At 41.3% G+C, this 23,807-nt stretch overlaps 2 protein-coding genes across 5 annotated transcripts; both read right to left on the bottom strand.

Moving 5' to 3' along the window:
• Positions 1-349: 349 nt before the first annotated feature.
• On the bottom strand, positions 350-13,541 carry trpc6a (transient receptor potential cation channel, subfamily C, member 6a). Of its 3 annotated transcripts, XM_082548358.1 has the most exons (14): positions 13,136-13,541; positions 11,939-12,267; positions 9,865-9,997; positions 8,472-8,772; positions 7,185-7,370; positions 5,326-5,490; positions 5,011-5,242; positions 4,681-4,908; positions 3,606-3,870; positions 2,616-2,811; positions 1,145-1,345; positions 910-966; positions 716-791; positions 350-626 (listed from the first exon to the last, which is right to left on the bottom strand). In XM_082548358.1, the coding sequence occupies exons 1-14, from the start codon at positions 13,273-13,275 to the stop codon at positions 496-498; spliced, it is 2,640 nt and encodes an 879-aa protein (XP_082404484.1). In that variant the 5' UTR covers positions 13,276-13,541; the 3' UTR covers positions 350-495. The 3 variants fall into 3 exon arrangements, with proteins under 3 accessions (XP_082404484.1, XP_082404486.1, XP_082404485.1); XM_082548360.1 differs by lacking the exons at positions 11,939-12,267; positions 13,136-13,541 and adding an exon at positions 10,100-10,934; XM_082548359.1 differs by lacking the exons at positions 11,939-12,267; positions 13,136-13,541 and adding an exon at positions 10,775-10,934.
• Positions 13,542-15,935: 2,394 nt separating this feature from the next.
• On the bottom strand, positions 15,936-20,457 carry angptl5 (angiopoietin-like 5). 2 transcript variants are annotated; one of them, XM_082549826.1, is made up of 8 exons: positions 20,142-20,457; positions 19,028-19,199; positions 18,767-18,865; positions 18,586-18,672; positions 17,582-17,685; positions 17,377-17,497; positions 16,526-16,711; positions 15,936-16,380 (listed from the first exon to the last, which is right to left on the bottom strand). In XM_082549826.1, the coding sequence occupies exons 1-8, from the start codon at positions 20,196-20,198 to the stop codon at positions 16,061-16,063; spliced, it is 1,146 nt and encodes a 381-aa protein (XP_082405952.1). In that variant the 5' UTR covers positions 20,199-20,457; the 3' UTR covers positions 15,936-16,060. The 2 variants fall into 2 exon arrangements, with proteins under 2 accessions (XP_082405952.1, XP_082405951.1); XM_082549825.1 differs by having other exon boundaries at positions 18,586-18,679; positions 18,762-18,865; positions 20,142-20,455.
• Between the last annotated feature and the right edge of the window lie 3,350 nt (positions 20,458-23,807).

The raw sequence follows: 23,807 nt of genomic DNA, 5'->3' as shown, positions 1-23,807 counted from the left end.
AATGTACAATTTAAATGTATTCTTTGCTATGTTGAATTAGATTTATAACTCATAGATCAGGGTTAAATGGCATGAAAATGGTCAGGTACAAGGACTGGACTGAAAAATTAGTGAAATGAAATGAAAAACTTTGAAAGAGCTTCAGAAAGCTGGAGAACTATTGATTAAGACCAGCTTAAAAATTACAATAAGGTCTGACCACCTGGAAGCAAAATATGAAGAAATGATAGGTAGTGAGTTTTGGACAGTACTCCGTGTGTGTGTGTGTGTGTGTGTGTGCAGATAAGTATAGAATATTTAAATTGAGTCTGTACTTTACAAAAAAATGTGTATCACACTGTCGGTCACATACATTTGACCTTTTATATTTAATGTTTATATTCACATACGTGCATTGTCATTTATCGTTAGTAATGTTGTGTCACTATGTATACAGCATCTTTTGACAGTGAATAGGCACTTAATCTTTGCGCTCTTCACTTATGACAGACATTGCTATGATGAAGGCGTACTGATCTCTCCCAGCCTCTTCAGCAGCCCATCGAGCGTCTCCAGGTTTTGTGCTTTTTCTTCTAGCAGCTCATATCGCAAACTGGAAATGTCCTGCTTGATTTCTTTCAGCTCTCCTGGATTAAAAAAAAAAATAGATGCAAAGCTATCAAAGAAAATGTTGATGCCAGCATGGGAGGACAAATGGTGCTCTTTATTATTTTACCTTCAGTGATCTCATCGCTCTCTCTGTCTGCTTGTGCTTTGATGATGTACCGCTTTATTAGCCGCTTCATGATCTTCTGTAACCAGTAAAGGGAAAGGGGTTCGAATTATGAACAAAATGTTCTGTGCAAAAATAACACATTAAAACAAGTAATAAAATTATGTTTTAAAACAGTGAAATACACAAACACGTGCCTGATATCTGGTTCGGCTGGTAGAAGCACCATATCCTGAGTTTTTGCTTACTCCAAGCTGGAAAATTGAGCTCAAATTAGCTGAACAGAATTGTGACATTTCTGTGGTGTGGCAGTAATACCACTGGGAGGTGCTAAGGCTCTGCCACTAACGCTGAACTATCATGTTACCTTTCAAGCTGCGTAAGGATAAACATTGGATATATTAGGGAATTAATCGCCATACTGTGTGGTACCTGGTTGAGTTGTGTCTCATTTTTCTCTTTGCTGTGTCCTTCAACTAACTGCAGGAGCAAGGACTTGATGCCTGTGGCCAGTCCGAGCATAGATTTTGGGCTGGGGACTAGGTTGAAGGGCACAGGGAGTGTCCTTCCCTCCTCAAAGTAGGAGAACCAAAGTTTTGCACGAGCAAACTTCCACTCGACGTCAGCATCATCCTAAAAAAAATTAAAAATCACGACGAAAACGGGGAAATGTATCAGGGAAGGGAAATATACATGTTTGACAGTACAGAAGGGGGAAAAGCCTGTGGTGCATTACAACCACCAGTTGGTATGAAGTGTGGACCAGCCACTCCTTTATTCACAAGGGGTCTCCACATATTGACATAGCAGATTCTAACAACAGTCCTTCCTCACACAACTCCAAATACATTTATGTCTCCTCCCAAAGTTAAAACCAAGGATCTCTTGCTTGTTAAGCAAACATGTCAATTACTATGGAGCCACTTGCCCTCAAAGAAAAAAAAGAAGGAAAACTCAAATCCTAACTCAGGTTAATACTACCTCTGACAAAGTAATAAAATATGTTCAACAGTTTCGTCTTCTCCACAATAATCACGTTTCCCTATATAGGCTCGCCTTTTTATAAACAATGTGTCAGCAAACATACCCGCATGGGCACACAGTGGGTAGGTATGGGTGAAGTGTGGACCTGAGTAAGCAGTGAGCAGGGTAAATTCACTATGGGTTACCCACAGAAAACACCTATGGGTTAGCCCAGGGGGTAAAACTAATGTGGGGCCTTAATGGGCTAACCCATAGGTGTTTTAGTGAGGGTTTTCTATGGGTAAGCTCACTATATGAAAATCCTCACAGGAATCCAAAAGGAAAAAATTACTATGGGCACTACATTAGATGCATCCACTGTGGAGCACCCACAGAATTACTTCTTGGGAGGGCAAAGGGATAAAACTGCTATGGGCCCCTCATGGGCTAGCCTACATGGGGCTCACGTAGGTTTTCTGTGGGCAACCCACAGCGGCTTACAGAAAACTCTTATAGAGACTCCAAGGCCAACACTGCTGTCAACCCTGTGTGGGCTCACCTAATTGGGGCTCAGATGGGATAAGTGGGGGTTTACCAAGTCCACACAGCAGGACACTTTACCCACAGGTGGGTCTATACAGGCATAATTGCTGGGTAAAGGAAAAGGCCCTGATTTAATTTAGTTGTATTCACATTCTGTGACACAAATAAATTAAAGTAATTTGCTTCTCTTTATATCTTAATTTAAATGACATTATTTCTCTTTATGAATGTGTGTGTGCTTGGGTGAATGAACCTTGTAGTGAATCTTTGTTAGAGTTAGTGCTATATAAGTACCAGTTCAACGTGCGCTACATGTGGGGCTGCTTTTTCAGCCCATGCTTCATATTTTCAAGCATGCATCTGGGGCACAGAATGATTTACCGTCTTAATGACCTACCTCAATCTCCTGGAAGGAACTATTAATCATGGCAATGAGCATGTTGAGCAGCACTATCACCATGGTAACATTGTAAACTCCGTACAGGACGTAACCAGTGTTCTCGATGAATTTGTGTCCGTTGTTGATCACTACGGATCTGACCTCAGACAGTCCAAATATAGCCCAGAACAATGTCTTGAAGCTCTCCTCCAGGCTGGACGGATGCACAGACGAATAAAGGGACAGAGGGAGAACAGAGGGAAGTTATTTTTGAATTCAAACCAGCCGTACACCATCAACGTCAGAGATACTCTTTTAGTAAATCAACAGAAGGACAAAATGTTTTTTGGAGTTAAAATTACAGAATAATTCAGAATAGTGTTGACATTATTGCACAAACATGCAAGTTTAGCATGAATTTATTTGGCACAATGAATCTGATTTTGAGGCAACATGTCATATTTTTATAATACTCTATTATGACTGTGTAAAGGTTTAGCTGTAACTATTTGTGCTAATGGGTCCCAAGATAAATGCAAGATTCTTTTCATTGCTGCCACATAATTTTGCTCTTTGTTTTGAAATCCAAGATACTTTAACTTTTTCTGGACTCAAAACTTCTTCAGCTGTAGGGAGATCAAATCCCTCCTGGGTGCACTGATGATAAGTTTTGCCCACACTATAACCACAACCAGTGATAAGGGTCCCAAGGGCTTGGTTTTAAATGGTGACAAGCCACAAAAATGTTGGGGCTTCTTTTAACTGTAATAACCACAAAATGAGTGGGTCTACCAAAGAAACAGCTCTCAGATCTTGGATAAGAATAGTTAGAAAGGATCAGGATATAAAATATCTGTGAACCCTTGTGGTGATATCCTTGGTTTGGATTGGTAATCCATTGTTGATCAAGAATTGAATCAAGTTTCATGATGAATTCGTCTGTGCAAGTTGATGAAAAAAATAAATAGATAAAAAAACAAATTCAGATGTTCACTGGTATTGACTTACGTTGTGAAGGCATCATTTTGTTTTGCACCCAGGTAATAAGAGTACAGGTTGAACATGCCGATCATGAACGCCAGAAAGACCAAGATGAAAATGACCATGAACTTAAAAATGTCCTTTACTGTCCTTCCCAAAGAGATTTGCAGGGGACCGAAGCTTTCGTTGGCCGGGAGGATATAAGCAATCCGAGAGAAGCTCAGCACCACTGCGACCGCGTACAGGCCCTCTGATACCAACTGGGGATCTGACGCCACCCACTCGATACGAGCTACAAAAGAACACAAGCGTAAGTCAGAAAATCACCTTTGATTAAAGCTTGCAATTATTGTTTTAAGGCACACTGAAGATTATTTTGATAAATGAGCACAAGCCGGGCACTAAAAAGGCTATTTAACAAAGGATGTGTTAGCCACGCGGCTTAATTTCATCTTGTTCTCTTTAAAGAGAAGGAAAAAACAAAAGTTAATTTGCCAATAAGCACAGGAAAATCTAGGGCGACAGTGATACTTTTTACTTTTTACATCTATAGACTGACAGCTACAACAGACACAACATTAAAGCCATGAACAAGTGAAGTGAATCTTTTCCTTATAAATCAATCTTCAGCTCTGAAACCTTGGGTTCTGGCATTTCTGCCGATGTTACTTTGATGCTTGCAACCTGCCTAAAAGTTGTTTCCAGCCAATCACATCACCTCATGGCAGTGTCTCCCAGCAGGAAGGAAACATGTGTCTTTTGTTCTGTTTCAATTCAATCTTATGTATACAGTGCCAAATTACAACAACAGTCACTTCAAGGTGCTTAATATTGTAAAGTAAAGGCTCTACTATAACACAGATTGTCCTGTAAAGACTCTCCCCTCACCCCCAATCGGTCATGGCGCATGGCTACCCCTCTCTGCTAGAGGTTTCTTCCTGTTAGAAAGGAGTCTTTACTTCCCACTGTCACCAAGTACTTGTTTATAGGGGGTTGTCTGGTTGTTGGGGGTTCTTTTCAAGTGATTTGCTGCTGTATAAATCAAGCACATCATGGTATTTGAATTAGTTCATGCGATGTGTGAAAATGTGAAACTGCTCACCCATAGTGAAGTAGCGTATCTCCTTAGGCAGTGTGACATTAATCAGCGTTGTGTATTTTGCATACACAGAGGTCTGTGCTAAGTTAGCATGTCTCAGCGCAGAGAAGCGGCAGCTAAAGGAAGCCAGGAAGATGGCGAGCATCCCAAAATCCAAGAAGTTCCACGGCTCAACCAGGTACTCCCCTGGTCCTTGACTCCAGATCTCCTTTACCTCTGCCCAAATCATACCTGCAGCAGGAGCACAAGAACACAAATGACATGATTCGGCAGATGTTCAGTTGTTTTTTTAATTGTTTGCTTTTTTATTATCTATCATCATCTTATGCTCACCTATGACCCATGAGATGATAAGGATCTCCATCCAAGTGAAGGGTGTTGTAGTCATGCGGTAGAGCAGCAGAGGGTCAGAGCTGCCCGGGAGCTGATGGTGTGTCATGTTTGGCAGCAGGGTGGTGCCTGCAAAGCGGTCAGCAGCATTCAGGATGAGAAGACCCAGGAAAATTGTAAAGGATGAGGCATGAGCCACAAACTTCATGAAGGGGCTACGCATCACTTTTCCCACCTGAGAATGAGAGATGGAATAACGGAAGGGTGAGAGGAAAGCTTGTACTGTGAATGATCTTTATGGATGTAAATATTACTTACTCTGGTGCATGGGGCAATCCAGTAAGCCACAGCCAGTCCAGGCAGTCCTATAGCCACCGCCAGCACCACCAGCAGTTTGATGGCAGTGGTTTGTTGTCTCAGGCCAGGCAGGTTCTCATACCAGATACTCAGCAGCTGCTGCTGGCAGTTAGGATGAGCCACAAACTGAAAGGCACAGATGAAAGAAGTAGGACAGAAGAGTTAAGGAGAAGGAAACGGGAAAATAAAGTGTCATGGTCCTGCGACCATGACTCAGTGACTTTATGTTTATGTTCTTTATTGTTATTACTTTCATTATTATTCATGGCTGTTTTGGGATGGTTTGTGTTTGGGATTTTAGACACTGGGTTCTGGGTTTGTGCTCCCTCTGTTGGTCCCTGGTGTTAGTGTTCCCCTGTCTCGTCAGGTTAATCAGGTCCAGCTGTTTCCCCCACCTGTGTGTGATTTCCCAGTGTCTCTTTGTGTATTTATAGTGTGTGATTTCCTCTGCTCCTCGTCGCGTCGTCTGTGTTCATACCCTGTGAAATCCCCTGCGTGCTCTCCCTGCTGTTCTCCCTTCATGTTCAGGTTTGCCACTCCTTTGTGTAGTTTCACCCAGTTTAGTTCATCCTTAGTTCTGTTTTGCCATCTCCACTTTATGTTTGATATTGTCAATAAATCGCCTTTACATCTGAGTAAGTGCTGCATTTGAGTCCTCCTTTCCACTCTTCACACGGCCGCTGCCCCGGACCGTGACATAAAGGCTACTGGAAGCTTAAGGTAGAATCCTTAAAGTGTGATTCTATTTTTATTTATTTGAAACAGAGAAAAGCAGAAATCCATTACACCTGAGAGCTGAAACTAGAGCAGATTTATTTTTGTTTTTATTGATCTGAACATTTAATCGATTTATGAAGAGTAATTTTCTGGCATTTTACAAACTGATTAATGATTTAAACCACACAAATTGGCTTCTAAAACTATTACATCAGACAGCTGCAATTAGAAATGAAGACAGATGAGTTCAGACTCAGCTCAACGTGACTAAGTGCTACAAATATCTTTATATTAAAAACACTTGTCGACAGCATTTTGATGTTTCACACTATAAATTCCATTTTTCATTTCTATTTTTTTAAATTGATCTTAAAATTAGGCATTGTTTCCCAGCATCCATAGCTGTTGTTGTTGTTGTTGTTGTTTTTCTCACCTTTGGATATTTGTCTGATTTTAAAAGTTTGTTACCCTCATGCAGTAATGTTACGGACAGTCCAACTCATATAGAATTTTTTAGACAGACACCATTACTGATATTTGGTGATTTAAAAATCTGATATATTAGCCGATTTTTTTTTTTTCTTTCAGGCACACTAGAAAAAAAAATTCCCCAAAATGTGTTATGTGTAGTTACTTTTTACTAAGATAGTATAACAAAGCAGTTTAAAAATAAACTTGTTTTATTGTCACATGACTCGTTTACACTCTGCCCAACTCTGCTCAGATCAGCTGGTTGTTCTGAATACTTTTCCAACACGGGAGCTGCAGAGCACCTTCTAGTGGCAAACTTATGTAATAACCTTCGCAACACAGTTGAGCGATGTTTCTTCGTTCTCTTCTTTAGTTTTCATTTATCAACCTAAAAATGGAAATTATTTGCCAATACTGATATATCGGCAAATAGCTGTTATCGGCCAACATATCAGTTTGGCTCTATGTCGTCCACAACTGGAATGACAATGAGAGTTTTTAGTAGGATATCAATCTAAATGGGTTATGCTGCTCCCATAGCACAGATAAATGTTTGCAATACTTCTAACTTGCTCAGAAAACCCATGTTTTATCCTGCTGCTGTGTCATTGCCTGTTTGAGAACACACTGACCTTTTTGAGCTCGTATTTGATGGCTAATTTGAGTCGTGTGAGGGAGGGGCGACCTGGTACATCATAGCTATCGTCCGAGTCAGTTTCTCCATTTAATATGGCCTCAACTTCCTCCGTGCTGCGACACAGGTCCAGAAGGCCCACCACGTAATCCTTGCACTGGCTCGAAAGGCGGGAGTAGTCATTCTAGAAACATGATGGAGGAAATGTGCATCAGGAGTGAAACATTTGAGATGATTTGGTAAGATGCTAGTAAGATGCAAGTAAATGCAAAAGGTAGTTTTTAAATGATGTTTTCATTTATTGAGAGCAAAAAGCTATCCACACTTGCCCCTAAACCTAATAACTGTTTGTGCTATTTCTAGTAGCAAAAACAGCAATCATGCATTTCTGAAAGCTGACAGTGAGTCTTTCACAACGCTGTGGAGGAATTTTTAGCCTACTCTTCCATGCAGTATTGTTGTCATTCAGTCACATTGGAGGGTGTTTGAGCCTGAACAGTCTGTTTACAGTGATGTCAAAGCATCTCCGTCTAGTCAAAGTCAAAGTCTGAGACCAGACTTTGACTAGGCCACTCCATGTCATTGCTGCTTAACCTGAGTGCTCTTGAGCTTCAGGGAATGAATGGACATTCTCCTTCAGGATTTCCTGTTAGAGAGCAGAATTCATGAATATATCAAGTCAACAGCAAGTCATCCAGGTCTTGAAGCAGCAAAGCAGCCTCTGACCATCACACTACATCACCACCACCGTGTTTGGCTGTTGTCATGTTTTCGTTATGGAATGCTTTGCTAGTTTTATGCCACATGTAACAGGATACAAAGCTTCTAAAAAGTTCAACTTCTGTCTCATCAGCCCACAGAATATTTCCCAAAAGTCTTGGCAATGTTAGCAAGCCTTTGTGTTCTTCCAAGTGTGACAAATATGGAAACGAATAAGAAATCGGGAAGGGGGCAAATACTTTTCACAGCATGAACATCAAGAAAAAAATGTGTAGGCTGTATTTGGACATCTCTGCTCAGGCATCCTGTTGTTTATTTATTGTACAGTACCCACAGCATACTTTGGTACTCTGAGCCCAGCAATAATTACAGCTGTTGTTTATGTGTCAAACCAAAAATCTGAACAGTGACCACAGGATCTAGACCCTCGTCTGTTCTTCTCTTAAGGTTTATAAAATGTTCATGGGTATGTTTTAGGGTATGTGTACAGCAGTGATAACAGACAGTGCACATTAGTTCTGCCGGACTTGTGTTTGCATTTTTGTTCTTGTCGTTGTATTTGTACCTTAAATTCTTTCTCAATATTAGCTAGCATGGCCAGTTCATTGCTGAGCTCCAGTGCTGCCAGCACTGGATCCTCATTAGACAAGGAGAGGTAAGCAGGACTGGCGAGTCCTCTGTAGGCATTGATCCTCGATCGGGAGTGGCTGAAGGAGTCAAACTGCTGCTGGTAGTTGCACGAGTCACAGCCACAGAAGTAGTCATGAGGCGGATCGATGCGAGCCCCTTTACTTAGCAGGGTGTAAACAATTTCATATTCCTGACAGTGTGCAGCCAGTATCACTGGAGTCACGTCATGAGAAAACCTGCAGGAATTTACACACAGAGAAACATGCAGATAGTACGCAGTATCAGCATTCGCCTTAGCTTCGTTTCTGCAAACGAGGTTTAAGTTTCAACATTTTTATGAATGTTATGAATTTATTTAATGAACTTTTCTGCAAACTAACTGCAAAAAAGCAAAAAAAAAAAAAAAATAGCAGCAGCTGGAGCAGTCAGTGCATCCATCATAGTTACATTGCGTCACCAAGCATGGACATTTCCATTTATACCTCACTACCCCCCTATTGTCAGCTTCTTGTTGTTGACTCGTATGAGACTATGACAGTTGTGGAACATATTTAACTGCTTTCTTGTTCAGAGATAGATTAGATATAATATCTCCAATCAGCACATATGAAGCTACTGCCAGAACTAGCTTAGCTTAGCACAAAGACTGTAAACAGGAAAATGATTTGCTGCTAAATCCATCTGCCAGGACTTCTAAACTTAGTTTCTTTAATGCAAACAAACTTAGTTGCCAGTGGAAAAAAAAAAAAGCTGCATGTAGCTGCATGATGAAAGCAAAAACGAGCCTTGAAACCAAATATTAAGGAGAGATCTGCATGTCAGGAACTTGTTTTTATAAAACACAAGTTTTGCTATTTTATTTATTGAAGCTTTAATTTGCAAACTTCACACAACAGCTTTATGAAGCAGCAATAGCAAAAGAAAGAGTCTGCTGCTGCTGATAAGCCACACCTTGCTCATAACATGCTCATCCCCCACACCCCACTTCCTTCTTTCCATCAGCACCCATGTTCATGATTATCGCATAAATACACTACCCACACTTCTCTTAACCACACAATAACTGGATACATTTGTGGCTAATACTGTCTCTTTATCTTACAGCATCTGCCCACCATAAACTGAGTAGCTGCTCAAGTGTCTGAAAGACAGAATCACACAAACCATTGAGGTGTTTAATAAATACTCAATACATATCTAAAAAAGTTTCATGTTTATGCATGTTCCAAATGTTTTCCTGAAATGCAAATGTGCCTAATAAAGTGTCCGCTATTACCTTAAACAAATATACAAATGTAAGTAATGAAACACCTCTTCCTCACACATACCTTGTCCCGTCCTCATCATAAGCATAGAAGTCATCCAACATGTCTGCCTGAACGGGGCTTGCTGTTAGACGACGGGCGTCTCTAAATGAAGGGTGGCCCAGTAAAGTCTCTGTGATGCGAACATAACCTTTACCTAAAACAAAAACGGAGCAAACTTGTTGGTGGTACAACTTCATTTACACTGCTGTTGCTAAAATTGCTGAATCTTAACGATAACTCTAAAATGTTAGCTTACATAGCATTTGGTAGTTTGCTGGAGTTTGTGATCATTATTGCAGTTTTTTGGGGGGGCTGGTTTAAAGTATTTTTAACCATTACTGAAGTAGTTGTTAAATTTCCTAATCATTTGTTAGCATGCCATAATGGCTCAAACAGAATAGCTCAACTTGAAAGAAAATGGTCCTTTGAACTCATATTTTACTACCTTAAAACATAAACTGTGGAGAAATTAAATGTATATTTTCCTTCCAATGCCTGCAGTGCATAATAGATTTTGATAAGGACCGCCGTTATCCCACAGGCCATACTTGGAGAACCCCTGATATAGGCTATCTACTCAGGTTGGTCACAGTTTTTCAATACTACATCGCCTGTATTTTTTTTTTTTTAAATGATGACTTACTAAAGAAGAAAACATACATCCTCAGCCTTCCTGAACAATGGAACCAACCTTTAATATTGTCTTTTTTAAAGCAACAATCTTTTAAATCTTGTAACTGCTAACAGAAGAGGCTAAAAGTCTAGTCTTTTGTACTCGTGCTAAATTAGCATGTTGGCAACTTAGCTAGACAGGATTTTGCAAAAGCCAAAGTTTAGTCGTCTTGGGCAGTAGTTCTCCAGGATTTCTCAGGGCCTTTCAAAGGTTTTTCTTTAGGCATTGGCTTCTTTTCCCCTCATTTTTAGTCCAGACCTGAGAGACGCATCTGAACCTTCAGCTGATCCATTTACTGTTCACTGGCCTCATTGGAAGGGTGGCTGTCAAGAAGACCTTCTTAAAGAAGGAAAACAGGAAAACTGAGGTTTGCCAAATTTCCCAATAAGTGGACTGAAAATCTCTAGCAACAGGTCATATTGAGCACTGAATCCAAATATGAACATTCTGGTTCAAATCATCATTATTATGTATGAAGGAGGTCAGCAGAGACGTACAACAGTAAGTTGGTGGAGAGTCTTTAAAGGTTTCAGGCATCATAGACAGTGGTGTTGAAGATGTTGTTAAAACCAATGAAATTACGAACACAGAAAAGTAAACTTTTTAATTTTGATCCGTCGTGCAATACCATCTGAAAAGCATCTGATTGTCAGTGGCTTCATTATTCAGCATGACAGTCATCCCAAACACACTGCCAATGATTAGTAAAAGCATACCTGTATAGAAAAACACACACTTGCATACTATCAGTGATGGACTGGCCTCCCCAGAGCTCGGACATCAGCATTATTTAAGCAGTATGAGATCTTGACGAGAACAGAAGGCAGCCAACATCCAAAGTAAAACTTTGAATTTCCTTCAACAGACCAGAGAATGAAGCTACAAGAGCTGAAACTATGTTAAAGAATAAAGGTGGTGATACCAAACATTGATTTTGAAGTTTGTTAGAATTGCACTCGTTTTGCTTTATACACTACATTCCCATTGTCCTAGCAAAATATAAAGAAATAAGTAAAATGTAAAAACGTAGTCATCAACAATCTCCTCAAACTAAACACAAAGTATTTCACCAGAAATGGTCCAAGTCTGGCCCGTTTGAGCAGAAAAATGCCAATGCAACTGTGGTAACATTTTTGCAGGCGGCTGAGTGGCTGCAGGATGTATGAGAAACTTGACTCAGAGGCTGTGGTACAGAGGGGTTAACAGTACTGAGGCAATTAATCATTATTATTAAGCAATGTCACTAGACTCATAAAGAGACACAGCTATGTAAGGACACAGATTAACGGATAAACGGTTATATAACTGTGGTTCCATCCAGTCAAGCAATGTGTTGTGTCTGACATCTTTGGAACTTTTGAGTGATATAGAGATTTTGCCATATTATGTGTTTTTGGCCATACATAAATAATCAGGTCTTACTGATGGCTAAAAGGAGAGCGTCGCCCACTCTGGCCAAGTCTGCCCTCCCCAGCAGCAGCTCTGTCACCTCCAGATGTTCGTTGGCCACTGCCAGCTGCAGTGCATTTTGGCCCATGTAGTCAACAGCGTTGACGTTCAAGTTGGGTACATGCAGCAGCATACGCCGCACCTCTGGTATGTTCCCGTATTCAGCTGCTTCCAGGAAACGCTGCTCAACCTCTGACAGGCTGACTGAGGGAGCTGAGAACATGTAGGCAGGTCCACGGAGAGCCTGGCGTCGTTTAGCAGCAGTGAGACGAGCCATAAGCTGTCGCTCAGAGTTACTGTGGCTGCCAGAAACACAAAAAACACTCGGTGTATGGTCCACACATGAATTTACACACAATGTAGTTCTCAACCAGAACGGTGCAGGTGTGCTATCCACACAAGTAATGAGAGAGAGACCCACACACCCGTGAGAGAGCACTGAATCACAGTTAACCTCATTCATATACTTGCCTACCATAATCTGCAATTAGTAGATGTAAGTTAACTTTTACCTAGAGAACAGATGAAATAGTATCAAGTTACAACATTTTCCTGGTTCTGTATTTCTTTCTTAATATTCTTTTAAGATGCATTATCTAACATTCTGTTCTGCTACATCATATGAGGTTTGTTGTTTATGCCATGATGGCTTACAAGGTTTGCACATAAAAACGAAGTACTCAGTGCATCAGAACGACCAAAAAGATTCCCAAGCAGACATCAGTGTGTGACGAGAGGAGCATAAGAAGAGGTTGAGAAATCCTGTAGCACTGAGCACTGAGGCTAATGTAAATAACGAGGCAGGAAATGCAAAAAAAATGGTTTACATTATAAGCATTATGTTACTCATAAGTTAAATTACGTTTACTAATGGATCATGGGTTCTGAAGTACACTCTCTAATGTACATCAGTCTCCCTCCCTCCATCCCAGAGCGCTCACCTAGAGTTAAACCCAATGAGCACCTGTGGCTGTTTTGCTGGTTCCAAGTTAAAGAATGCAAACTGAAGAACATTGTGCTTGCAATATTTAGTGAAAATTACCATCAGGCGTCCAAATACGTTTTATCTTCTCCTTCAAACTTTTTAAAATCTGTCAGTCTTATCCATGATTTTAACAAAAAGATGCAGAGGATGAGCATATATGCCTGCTACACCTCTGGCAGACTTACCCAAGGCATCGTCCGGAGCAACACGTTTCCTCTCCAAAATCATCGTACATGAGCAGGTTATCACGGCTCCTGGCTCTGGGGCTGTCGCTGTAACCTGCAGTCCGGCTGGCATGATGAACTGCAAGCGGTCTGTGGTTCATCCTGGAGGTGATCGACAGCAGAGGCTGCGCTCCCGTTTCATGTGAAAGACTAATCAAGTGTCTGTGGCACGTCTCTCTCTCTCCGTCTCTCTGTCGCCCTCCCCCTCTGGTTTTTTCTGTGTTCTTGAGAAAGAATGCATCCTTCTGGGTCCCACAACACTTTTCCTTACGTGACGCATTGAACTTTACAGATGTGGGAGGAAGCTCAGGGTTGCGACTGAACAGGCTCAGAGTTACTACAGATGTAGGTTCATATTTGTCTCAGCGGTTTCACCAAGTCCTTCATCTCTTTCTTTGATATTACTCAGTATTAGTCGTGGCAATAAAGGTGGATTTGTTACAAAAATAATAGGAGTAAAGAAATGAAATATTCTCATGATATAGTGTCTTACCAATAGTTGTATTTTTGACTCGTAAGATGCTATTTTAAACTGCATTGTTTAGAGTACGTGTTGAGAGTTTTAGTGTGTGTGTACATGCGTGCAGAAGTGACTGATGGCTGATGAACAGCAGATGAGATTCCTCAGGGTTTAAATTCCCTGTAGACTTTGCTTCCTGTGTGCTCCCACTCTCAGCTGATCCTGGTCCAGTGTGGGAAAACTCTGTACCCAATCACATGTGTTCATGTGTTTACAACTGTCCAGCTTTTAGTAGCTCTTTGCAGCAATATTGTGATCATCTTCTGCTTTATTGTCCCATAATTCTTTTATTTGTTTTGTTGCTACCTATGTCAGCTGAGAGCACTTTTTGTCTGCTTTCAAGCTGAATTTCACATGAAAAAACCCCTTACAGTCTGTAAAAAGTCTCAGCGTGAAATCAGCCTGATAAAGCAGGATCTCCAATGCACAATTGTGGCAGAGAGAATTGCCTTTTAAGGACCTGATTGCTGAAGATTAGCCAGTTTGGATGTGTCGTGGCGTAGGGGCGTCACATTTCAGTGGCAATGGGGGTAAAGTCTGACAAATGTCACCATTGTGGGTTTTTGTTAAGATTTGCTCGTCTGAACAGAACAGACCTGAGATCTGGATGTAAACACTGTCAGCCTAAACATACACACTCTTACTGAGGGGCACTGAGTGGACAAGTACCTGGACAGTCCTTTGTGTGTCCTCCTCATGTGTGGGTGTGCGTATTGATTAACTGCGGTGATATGTAGGCATACCAGACCACACATAGAGCAGGCGCTCCTTCAGTGTTATCACCTGAATCACTGACGCTAAAACACACAAGCACAAACACACACATATCACACACACACAGACAAACTTTGGCACCAACAGGACACCGTACATGTAAGCCCCACAATGCTGCAGCTAACTGGAGTAGAGTTACCAAAGCCGTATACTTTAAAGACGTCACTTGAAATGATGAAGCCACCTGAGTTCAAGATATTTCGCTCATAGTTCATGTTTTGTTGGGCTGAACTCTGAAGAAGGAGGGGAGGAAGAACAAGAAAAACACACACGCACACAAAGGCCCAGACCAAATTGTTTCCTGTGTGGAAGCAGCTGTTCTGCAGCCTGTGCATCTGTTCTTTGTCCAATAAACCAACCTGAACCTGCAGCTCCTTCCTTCACCCAATCCCACCATTTTCTCGCTCTTCTTTACTTCTACTTCTCCTTATTTTTTATGTAACAGGTAAAACTTAGACACACTCCTGACTCTCCCGAGTTTGTTTTTTATTCTGTGTTTTCTTTCTCTAATGTGTGAATAATAAGAAATCAGTATCACCGCTGGTTTGTTGGACACCTGCGAGATTAGAATACACCAGTTTCTGTGATTTTCTGGCGAAACTAAACAGTCTGAGGTCCTGCCAGCGTGCTCAAGAGGCTGCGGTTTTCATTACAGCTGCAAAGTGTCTAGTGCTCATCCGGAGAGACGATAATAACAGCGTCTGATTCTTGGAGCGCTCAAAAGTTCTGATGCGCATGAAACTTTCCTGATTGAATCATCATTTGGTAAAAGATTTACTGAAACAAGAAGTCTTTAACACCACGACCTTGAGACAGGTATGAGCTACTGTTGGTCGTTACTGTCTTACAGGATTACCAAACTTGATTGCTTTTAATCAATGACTATCATGTGATGCACCTGAAGGGGTGAAACCACGAGGTTTCTGCAGACTGTTTCAACACGGTGGTTATACTGAGATGAATCAGGGGGCTGATTCAGTTTCACACGTCAGTGTGAATGTGACCTCGGGGAAGAAGAAGCCCCAGTTTTCAGCTGTAGCCTCGGTAACCTTTTCTCTCTAATCCAGTGATTTGATTGTGGACCAGGGAGGGTACTCTGGGTGTCTGAAGCAACAGAGGTCCTCTGGCTTGCTAACGTATTTATTTGGGGAGGTCGCATTTAGTTTCTGTTTGATCAGACCTTTGCAGGGTTTTTCTTTTTTACTAATCAGGCTTGGATTTCATGGTTGCGGATTATTTCTGCTGCAATAGTGACAGAAATAATCTGGTCAATACTAATAAACTGCATGTGATGTAGGTCTCAATCGGTACACTTTGCTGAGATTCACAGCACCACCTACTGGACTGGATCAGTTTAAGTTCTCCTCCCTTACCTTGGTGTGTATGTTAGCTGAACCAAGATCAGTTGAAACTGACAGGAATGCAGCAGAGTTTGCAATTAGTGTAAAAGAAGAAGAACACCATAAGTAATTGGCTGATTTTATTTTATTTTATGTTGGTCACAGTGAAAATAGTAATCCAGAAGAACTATATTCTGTTTTAATGAAGCTTTTAGTCACGCATTGAAATGATCCATTTCTTCCCATCATCTCTCAATTATTGGTTGCAATCCTCCTGATCTTCATGGTGACAGATTTGATGGTGTAGGGGACTCCGTTGTGTCTCCAGGTGTCCCACACGATGTGCGTCCTCTGCCCCTGGTTTCGCTCTGTGTCTTCGGGAGAGCCGTTGAGATTTGCCAGACCGCACTGATTGAACCACCACCCCGTGTGGTTGTGGTGAATGCTGCAGCTCTCCACCGTGCAATTGCCAATGGAGCAGAAAGGGTTGCAGCCATCATTGTCGACATCTGAGGCACTGAACGGTGCCGTGTCCTGGTTCTGTTCCTGGTTGTAGCCTCGAAACGCATCACCTGCACCAGAGCACGCAGAAATCCATGCAGACATGCAGGAGACACAAAATAACCATGTGGACCGGTCGCCGGTGTTTTAATTTGCACTTTAGCAATTTTAAAAAAATAACATTTGTTTTGTGAAGTTTAACTTATTAAGCCATACCTGCACTACCTGCATATCTGCCCAGGTGTATGCTGAAGAACTGCGTTTCACTGTCAAGGCGGAAGTCATCATACGATGCATAAGAGGTGACATCGTCATGGGAGACTAGAGCAATGTGAAGCTGGAATCGAGTATCCTTCTGGTTTACTATGTGAAACACCTTCCTCAAGCCCAACCAGTGTTCTCCTAAACACAAGACGAGAGATTTAGTGGTGAAGTGAAAGGTATAGTTCTCAATATGTGTAGACTGATAAAAATGAGACGGTGTGACAACTTTGAGGAAATGCTATGATACCTCACTAGGTGATGGCTAGCTAACCTTAGTATAAATACTGGGAACAGAATCAAAATGCTAGCCTGCCATCCATACACCGATAGTCCTATATATACAGCAGCAGCCTATTAAAACTTATCCTCTTCATGCTTTGCTAACGTTTCCTCTGTGCTAGTTGTTATGCTAGCACAACTTTATGTGCTGCTCAAGCAAAAACCATTGATAAAAAATGAAAGTTCCTCCTAGACTGCAGTTCCTCCAATGGCTGCTTTAGACTGGATCAACAAGAAAGTCGATTCCAAAAGTAAAATACTCTGTAACGCACACCTTTAGACTGTATTAAGCCTTAAAGTGATGGATAATTATGGTTGTTGTGGCAAATGAATTCACTCACAATGGAAACCTACGAATCACACAACCTCAGGTCCAGCAGATAGTGAACATTATGTTGGTCAGTGGTTCCCAAAACATTCTTTAGCTGATACTATAAAGTATATTTTGAGCATCTAGCTTACCACCATCTAATGTTATTTTTAACAGTTCAACCTCAAAGAGGATCTCTTTGATAATGTACAACCTGCAAGGTGTCCAAAGCCATTGACATAGCCATCCCAGGATCTTTTGAAGTCAGTTAAACCGTCACTCCTCCTCTGCATCACCGTCCATCCGCCTCCCATATAGTCCATCTCACAGAAAACCTGCAGGACAAGCTTTGCTTTGAGTGTCGGCCACAGAGTGAATAAATCACTGAAGGAGTGAATGAATGAATTATATACATGTACCTCAAATGAAGAGTCAGTGTTCTCTGGGTGGACTATGTAAATGCCACTGGGGATCTTGGGGACGACTGACACGAGGTTGTCCTTGATGTCGCTGCAGTCTCGTCCTAATCAATGCAACAAACACTCTGTTTGGTCACCAGGAGAGTAATTTAATCAAATTTATGGTGAAGCAACTTTTTTGATTTATAGCCACTAATGACTTGAAGGACTGTGCACTTCATGTAATAATTAGTCACTGAGCTTAATATAAATGGCATCAATTTATTCTCTGCCTTCGCCGCACAATCATTATATATTTGTCAGAGCTGTTTTTCTCTCTGTTTTTCTCCGTCAGAGCTGTTTAGTTACTCAAATGAGGCACAAACTATTGAGTTATGATAGACTGTACAAGTTAGTGGTGCAGTTCAGCATCTAGTGGAAAATATGTACCTCCAAATTTGCAGATTTTGAAGATTTCTGATGTACTAAAGGTTTAAATACCTTCTGGTGTGGCTTTGTGGGTCAGAAAAAAAAAACTTTTACGAACCTCAGATTTTGAAAAAATGCTGTTCTGTTGATTCTATTTAAACCTTTTTCTAAAACTGATATACTGGTGATTTCATTTTTAAATAATGGACAAAATTATGCACCAGGTTTAAAGATATCCTCAAAGGGAGGCCATAGTGTTTATATCCACATTATCTTTTATTTATATGCTGTTATAAACATAGATCACATTAAACTCAGCTCTTGGCTCTATATGATGTTTAAACAGGGGATGTCATTAATATGGTGATCTCTGGATTGAACCTACTGTTTAAACCTTATGTTTGTAAGGGGTAGCCTATTAGAAGAAAAACAGGAAGGGGAAGGAACTTCAGTAGCTTCTTAAATAATGATTCACAACTTAAATCACCAAAGGTACAGTACTTTTCATAATTCACCATGTCACTGGGTGTTACTAGTTAGCGTTTATGTCTTTCAAGCTCTATAATCACAATCGTATGTGTTTGTGTGTGTGTTACCATGAGATTGTACAGGTTTCATGGAGTACATCTCAGTGTTGCTTCTCTGAACTTCCAAGCTGAGCGTTTGCACTTTGGTCATCAACTCTGTGACCTGGAAATATGACATCACTGTAAATACATTCAGCCAGTCTGACGATCACAAACACTTAACAGATGTTTAACAGATGTTTAACCTGACTGCTTAGGATGTCCAGAGCTCTCTGTTGCGCCTCCATCACATCCCTCATCAGTTTTCTGTTGCTGCGTCCAAACGCAAGCAAAGACTGCTGCAGCTGACCTGAACACACACACACACACACACACACACACACACACACACACACACACACACACACACACACACACACACACACACACACACACACAAAAGTACACACACTGAACAACACATGAAGGTAATGGGGCTAACAACAGCACAACAAATCAGAAAAGGCTTTACCACAAATGGATTGTTTCTCATCTCGCAGGAGTTTGACAGTGATGTCACACGGGATGGTGCATGAGTCCTGACCTTTGACTTCACCAAGAGGTCTCTGATCTTTGACAGGAACATCAGCGAAATCTCGATTGTCTAATTCCGATTGGTTTATATTACCTCTGTTCTCTTTGTCCTGGAAATCAGGAGAAAAGGACAATGAGAGAGTTCAATCTATAAGTCAGCACTTATGTGTAACTAGCCTGGAAAGTATGACTCCTGTGGCTCATTAGAGACTGAATAATGTCAGCGTTGTGTTTGTTTTCTGCCTTTTATATATCACATGGTTTCTTATTTCAAATGTACTACAGAAAATGTAGTTTGTAGTCTACTTCCTGACTCAAGTCCCCTGAGTCAGGAAGTAGACACTCTGTTAGTGTTTTAACCTGATTAGCTGTTGTGTTTTAACTTCTCCACCACCACAAGGAAAAAAAGACTTTCATCGTGGGATCAGCAGTGCTGTAGGTCAAATATCGCACTTGGCTGAGAGTAACTCCAATAAACCGAAAAAAGATTTGTAACCGACAGTAAAATATGGCTTTTGAGGTATTTCACTTTATCGTTCCACTACAGCACATTTTGGATGGAAATTGTGCACAGTCCTTTGAAACCAAGTAGGTTTCACGTGACTGAACCTACTTGGAAAGATTGCTCAGCTCTAATAAGGAGTTAAACTCCACCTAAGAAAACGTTTTGGAAACGTGCTGCTTACACATTATTGCATCAGCAAAATAAATTAAAAAATCTACTTACAATATGTGGATATATATGCATAACAGATACTTTTACCTGTATATTTTGTTAAAAAATACTTATTTTCTTTCATTTAAAACACAAACTCATAACATGATCATTTTAAAGATGATATAACTAATTTAAAAAAACAAGAATTTGTGGCTAACCTCTAAATCTCTGTGATTATATGGGCATTTCTTGAAGCACTTTAACACCTTTAAATGAGCTCCCTCACAAGTCATAATTTATAGCTTCCTGCTGTAACTCCTGATGGAGGAGTGATATTGATCAATAAGACAGATGACAAGTTAAAAACATTCATAGCATGCAGTGCGGTACATACTGCGTAGGAAAGAAGCGAAGGCAAAAGCAGCAGGAGGACAGCTGCTGTCCACATCATCTCAGTCTTTTCTGACTGTGATTATTTCCACCAGGAGCTGAAGGAGCTGAATTCGGTCCGCCAGCAGACAGGCCTTCATATGTTCTTATTTTTCCACAAATTCTTTCCTTTTCTAATCGTCTTCTCTGCTCATCTACGAAGTATTTCTGCATCTTCCTTTCATTTTTTAAACTACTTTTTTTTCTCTACACTTCCTGTCCAACTGCTCTTTCTCCACCTCCATCAGTCACTCCTACTTTCTCTTGTTACATTCCCATGACAGCATACCCTTTAAAAGAGGAGGTCACATTTGTTGATAAAACTCTGGCAAGTAGCTGAATCTGCTGATTCAGAGCCATTACCTTCCCCCTCAGTGTGTCTATTACTGAGCATTGTTGTTTTACAGGTTATATCCTGCCATCAGCATGAGAAACAGATGTGGAAAAGGGAAATGGGCAGCTTGTTTTAATGTAGGAACCTTCTCCCTCTGCTTGTGTCTCTGCGTGGGAGCTACAGCTGAAGGTAGGGAGGAGTGAAGGCAGGGTGTCTTTGCTGCTCGTATTTCCCCCCAGTTACTCTGTTTGAAAACAGTCTCACCCTCCTTGACAGTCAGAACAATTACTTCAGTTAACTTGGCACTGAAGCAGTAAAGAAAGCGTTCCACTCAGACTCCAGCCTGTCATTTCCCTGGAAAACTGTCCTGCAACTGCCAAACTGAAGATTTGCTGCTGTTCTTAACCTGTGTGAGTTTACAGCCATGGTCAGTGACAGGAATGTGAAAAAGCCACATGCTGCAGCCTCTGGGCCCCCACATCTGTCCCACGTTACATGCTCTTGTAAAACAGTCTGTACAAGTAAATGAGAGCTGAGATAATGAGTATATTTAGACATGACTGCGTGATTAATCAAGCAATTAATCAAACATACGGTACATTAAAATCTGTTTGTGTTACCAGGGAGGATTGATACTCTCCTATTCCAGCACAGTAAATGTGACAGAGCTGGGAGAGAGTTAGCCTAACATAAAAGAGTAAGTACGGATCTGGCCTGGGTAAAGCCTGAATATTAGCCATCCATCCATTCTCTTCTGCACATCCTTATCAGGGTCGCAATTGGGCTGGAGCCCATTCCAGCTCCTGAATATTATAAGTTGGCCAATTCTATCATTTAAAAATTCTCTGGTAAGCTGTGGTAAGCCTTGGTGTTCACCTGGACAAGCTGGAGGAAGTGGCCGGGGAGAGGGAGGGGCTAGGCTTCTCTGCGTAGGCTGCCCCCATGACCAGGACCCAGATAAGCGGAACAAGATGGATGGATGGATGGATGGATGGATGGTAAGCTGGGGTGTTTAAGCATGCTCTGTTGGTACTAAAGAAAATATCACCACCAGCACCAACCTGAATGGTTGATACAAGGTCAGCTGGAACTAAGCTTTCAGGCTATTTTTTGCAAATTTTTTTTACTGCAAACACCTGAGAGTGGTGAAGGCTGCCTACTGTCAGAGAGTCCACTGGATACCCACATCCATCCTCTTGGAGGCTATCCACCCCCAACACGTACTGCTCACACTTTCAACCTCAGGTACAGAAGTGTGAAATGGAGGATCTCCAGACTGAAGAACTCTTTCTTCCCTGCTGCCATTAGACTCAAACACTTGACAGGAGTTCATAACCTACTGCATTTCATACATGCTGATTTATAGTTATGAGATTTTTTATTGTCTTTAAATTATTATCTATTCCATCCATCCATTCGCTTCCGTTTGTCCTTTTCAGGGTTGCGGGGGGCGCTGGAGCTTATCCCAGCTGTCAGGGCGAGAGGCAGGGTACACCCTGGACAGGTCGCCAGTCTGTCACAGGGCTAACAGACAGGGACAACCATTCACACTCACATTCACATCTATGGGCAATTTGGATTAATCAATTAACCTATCCCCACCAACTGCATGTCTTTTGGATGGTGGGAGGAAGCAGAGTACCCGGAGGGAAACCGCACAAACACGGGGAGAACATGCAAACTCCAGAAAGACCCCGGCCTGAGTGCTAACCACCATGCTGCCCATTATTATCTATTTTACATGTGAATTTATTTCTGTTTGGCATCTATTGTGGACAGCAAAGGAAGAATTTTATATTACAGGAGAATATGTTTCTTTACTGTGCTTATGACAATAAAACATAGTTGGGATGTCACAGCAGAAATCAAGACTCATCAGAGCAGTCAATGTTTTCCATTCTTCTACTGTCCAATTCTGGTGAGCAAATTGTAACTGTAGAAAACCCCTGTGATTTGTGTATATAGACTGTTCCACGGACCCCCTCTAACCACTGCTAAGATGGTACATTCCTCCCATCCTTTGTTTGTGTTTGCGCTGGTTCATAGTGATGTGCGATACCACTGATTTCCTTTCCGATCCGATACCAAGTAATATTCAGGGTGGTATCGACGATACTGATCCGATACCGATACTTTGTACAAAACGGATTTTATTTATTGTATCTCAAATTATAGCGTCATAATGATTACAGGACATCAGAATACCTTCTTCTTATCACTTAATAATGCAGAGTTCATCATATAGAAATAAAAAAACTAAAGTTGTGTGCTATTTGAACACCTTGCCTGCCTGGAGGACTAAAGGACTCCGTGAGAGACTCTCACCCTAGCAGCACCTGTCCCTCTCCTCCTCTTCAGTTCGCCTCAACATATGCTCGTCATATTTTGTGATATGATTTACTCTGAGGTGTTTGACAAGGTTAGTGATGTTGCCACAACCATACATGCCAACCCTCCCGATTTTTCCGGGAGAATCCCACCTTTCTCCAGATTTTCCACCCGGACAACAAAGTTGAAAAACCATATCGCAGAATTCATAGCGCGGCCCAGCCAATTCCAGTTTCCAACAATGACGGCAGCGACTTAGTTTTAATATCACTCTTATTTCTCTTTCTGGGTCGCAAAAAAACTTTTAACATATTTTCAGGTGAGAATGTAGCTGTGTAAACTTCAAATATCTGAGCCGACCGACACATCGTCTTCAAACCCCCGCGGTCTTTCACCACTCGGGTTAAACATGATGTACAAGTCACTTTGATAACTTAAAAATGTTCTTGTTTGGCTTTTTCAGTGTTTTATTTGTTCGTGAGTAAATCGGTTTGGCTGAGATTAAAGTTATTAGATTAGATTAAATTAAATTAAACTTTATTATTCCCTCGGGAGGGTTCCTCCGGGGTTTTCACACAGCTGAATAAACGTCAAACAGAAAACTGATTAAACAGAAGAGTTTACGTCAGTGTCCGGTTATATTTTAGACAGCAAGGAGCAGACGGCAGAGTTTCACTCCACCGAGGGAGCTCGTGACGTACTACCCGGCTTTCTTTAGACCGCGAAGGCCGGTCCTCAGGTGGAAGCAGCCTCTGAATTTGGACACCCCCGCTGTTTCCGGGCCGGCCAATAATAACGGTGACATTTAACGTATTTTATCCGATAAATAAACCCTGTAAAATATATTTATCCGCCCAAACAGCCCTTTTGAATGTCTCCCTAATTCTGAGGTCTCAAGGTTGGCAAGTATGGCCACAACACCTCACTTTTTTTCCACATTTATTGCAAACCACGGCTCAGCTGTTTGTG

This window comes from Aulonocara stuartgranti (assembly GCF_965226115.1).
Source record: "Aulonocara stuartgranti genome assembly, chromosome: 10".
Lineage (NCBI taxonomy): Eukaryota > Metazoa > Chordata > Actinopteri > Cichliformes > Cichlidae > Aulonocara > Aulonocara stuartgranti.
This window is presented reverse-complemented; position numbering and strand designations above follow the sequence as displayed.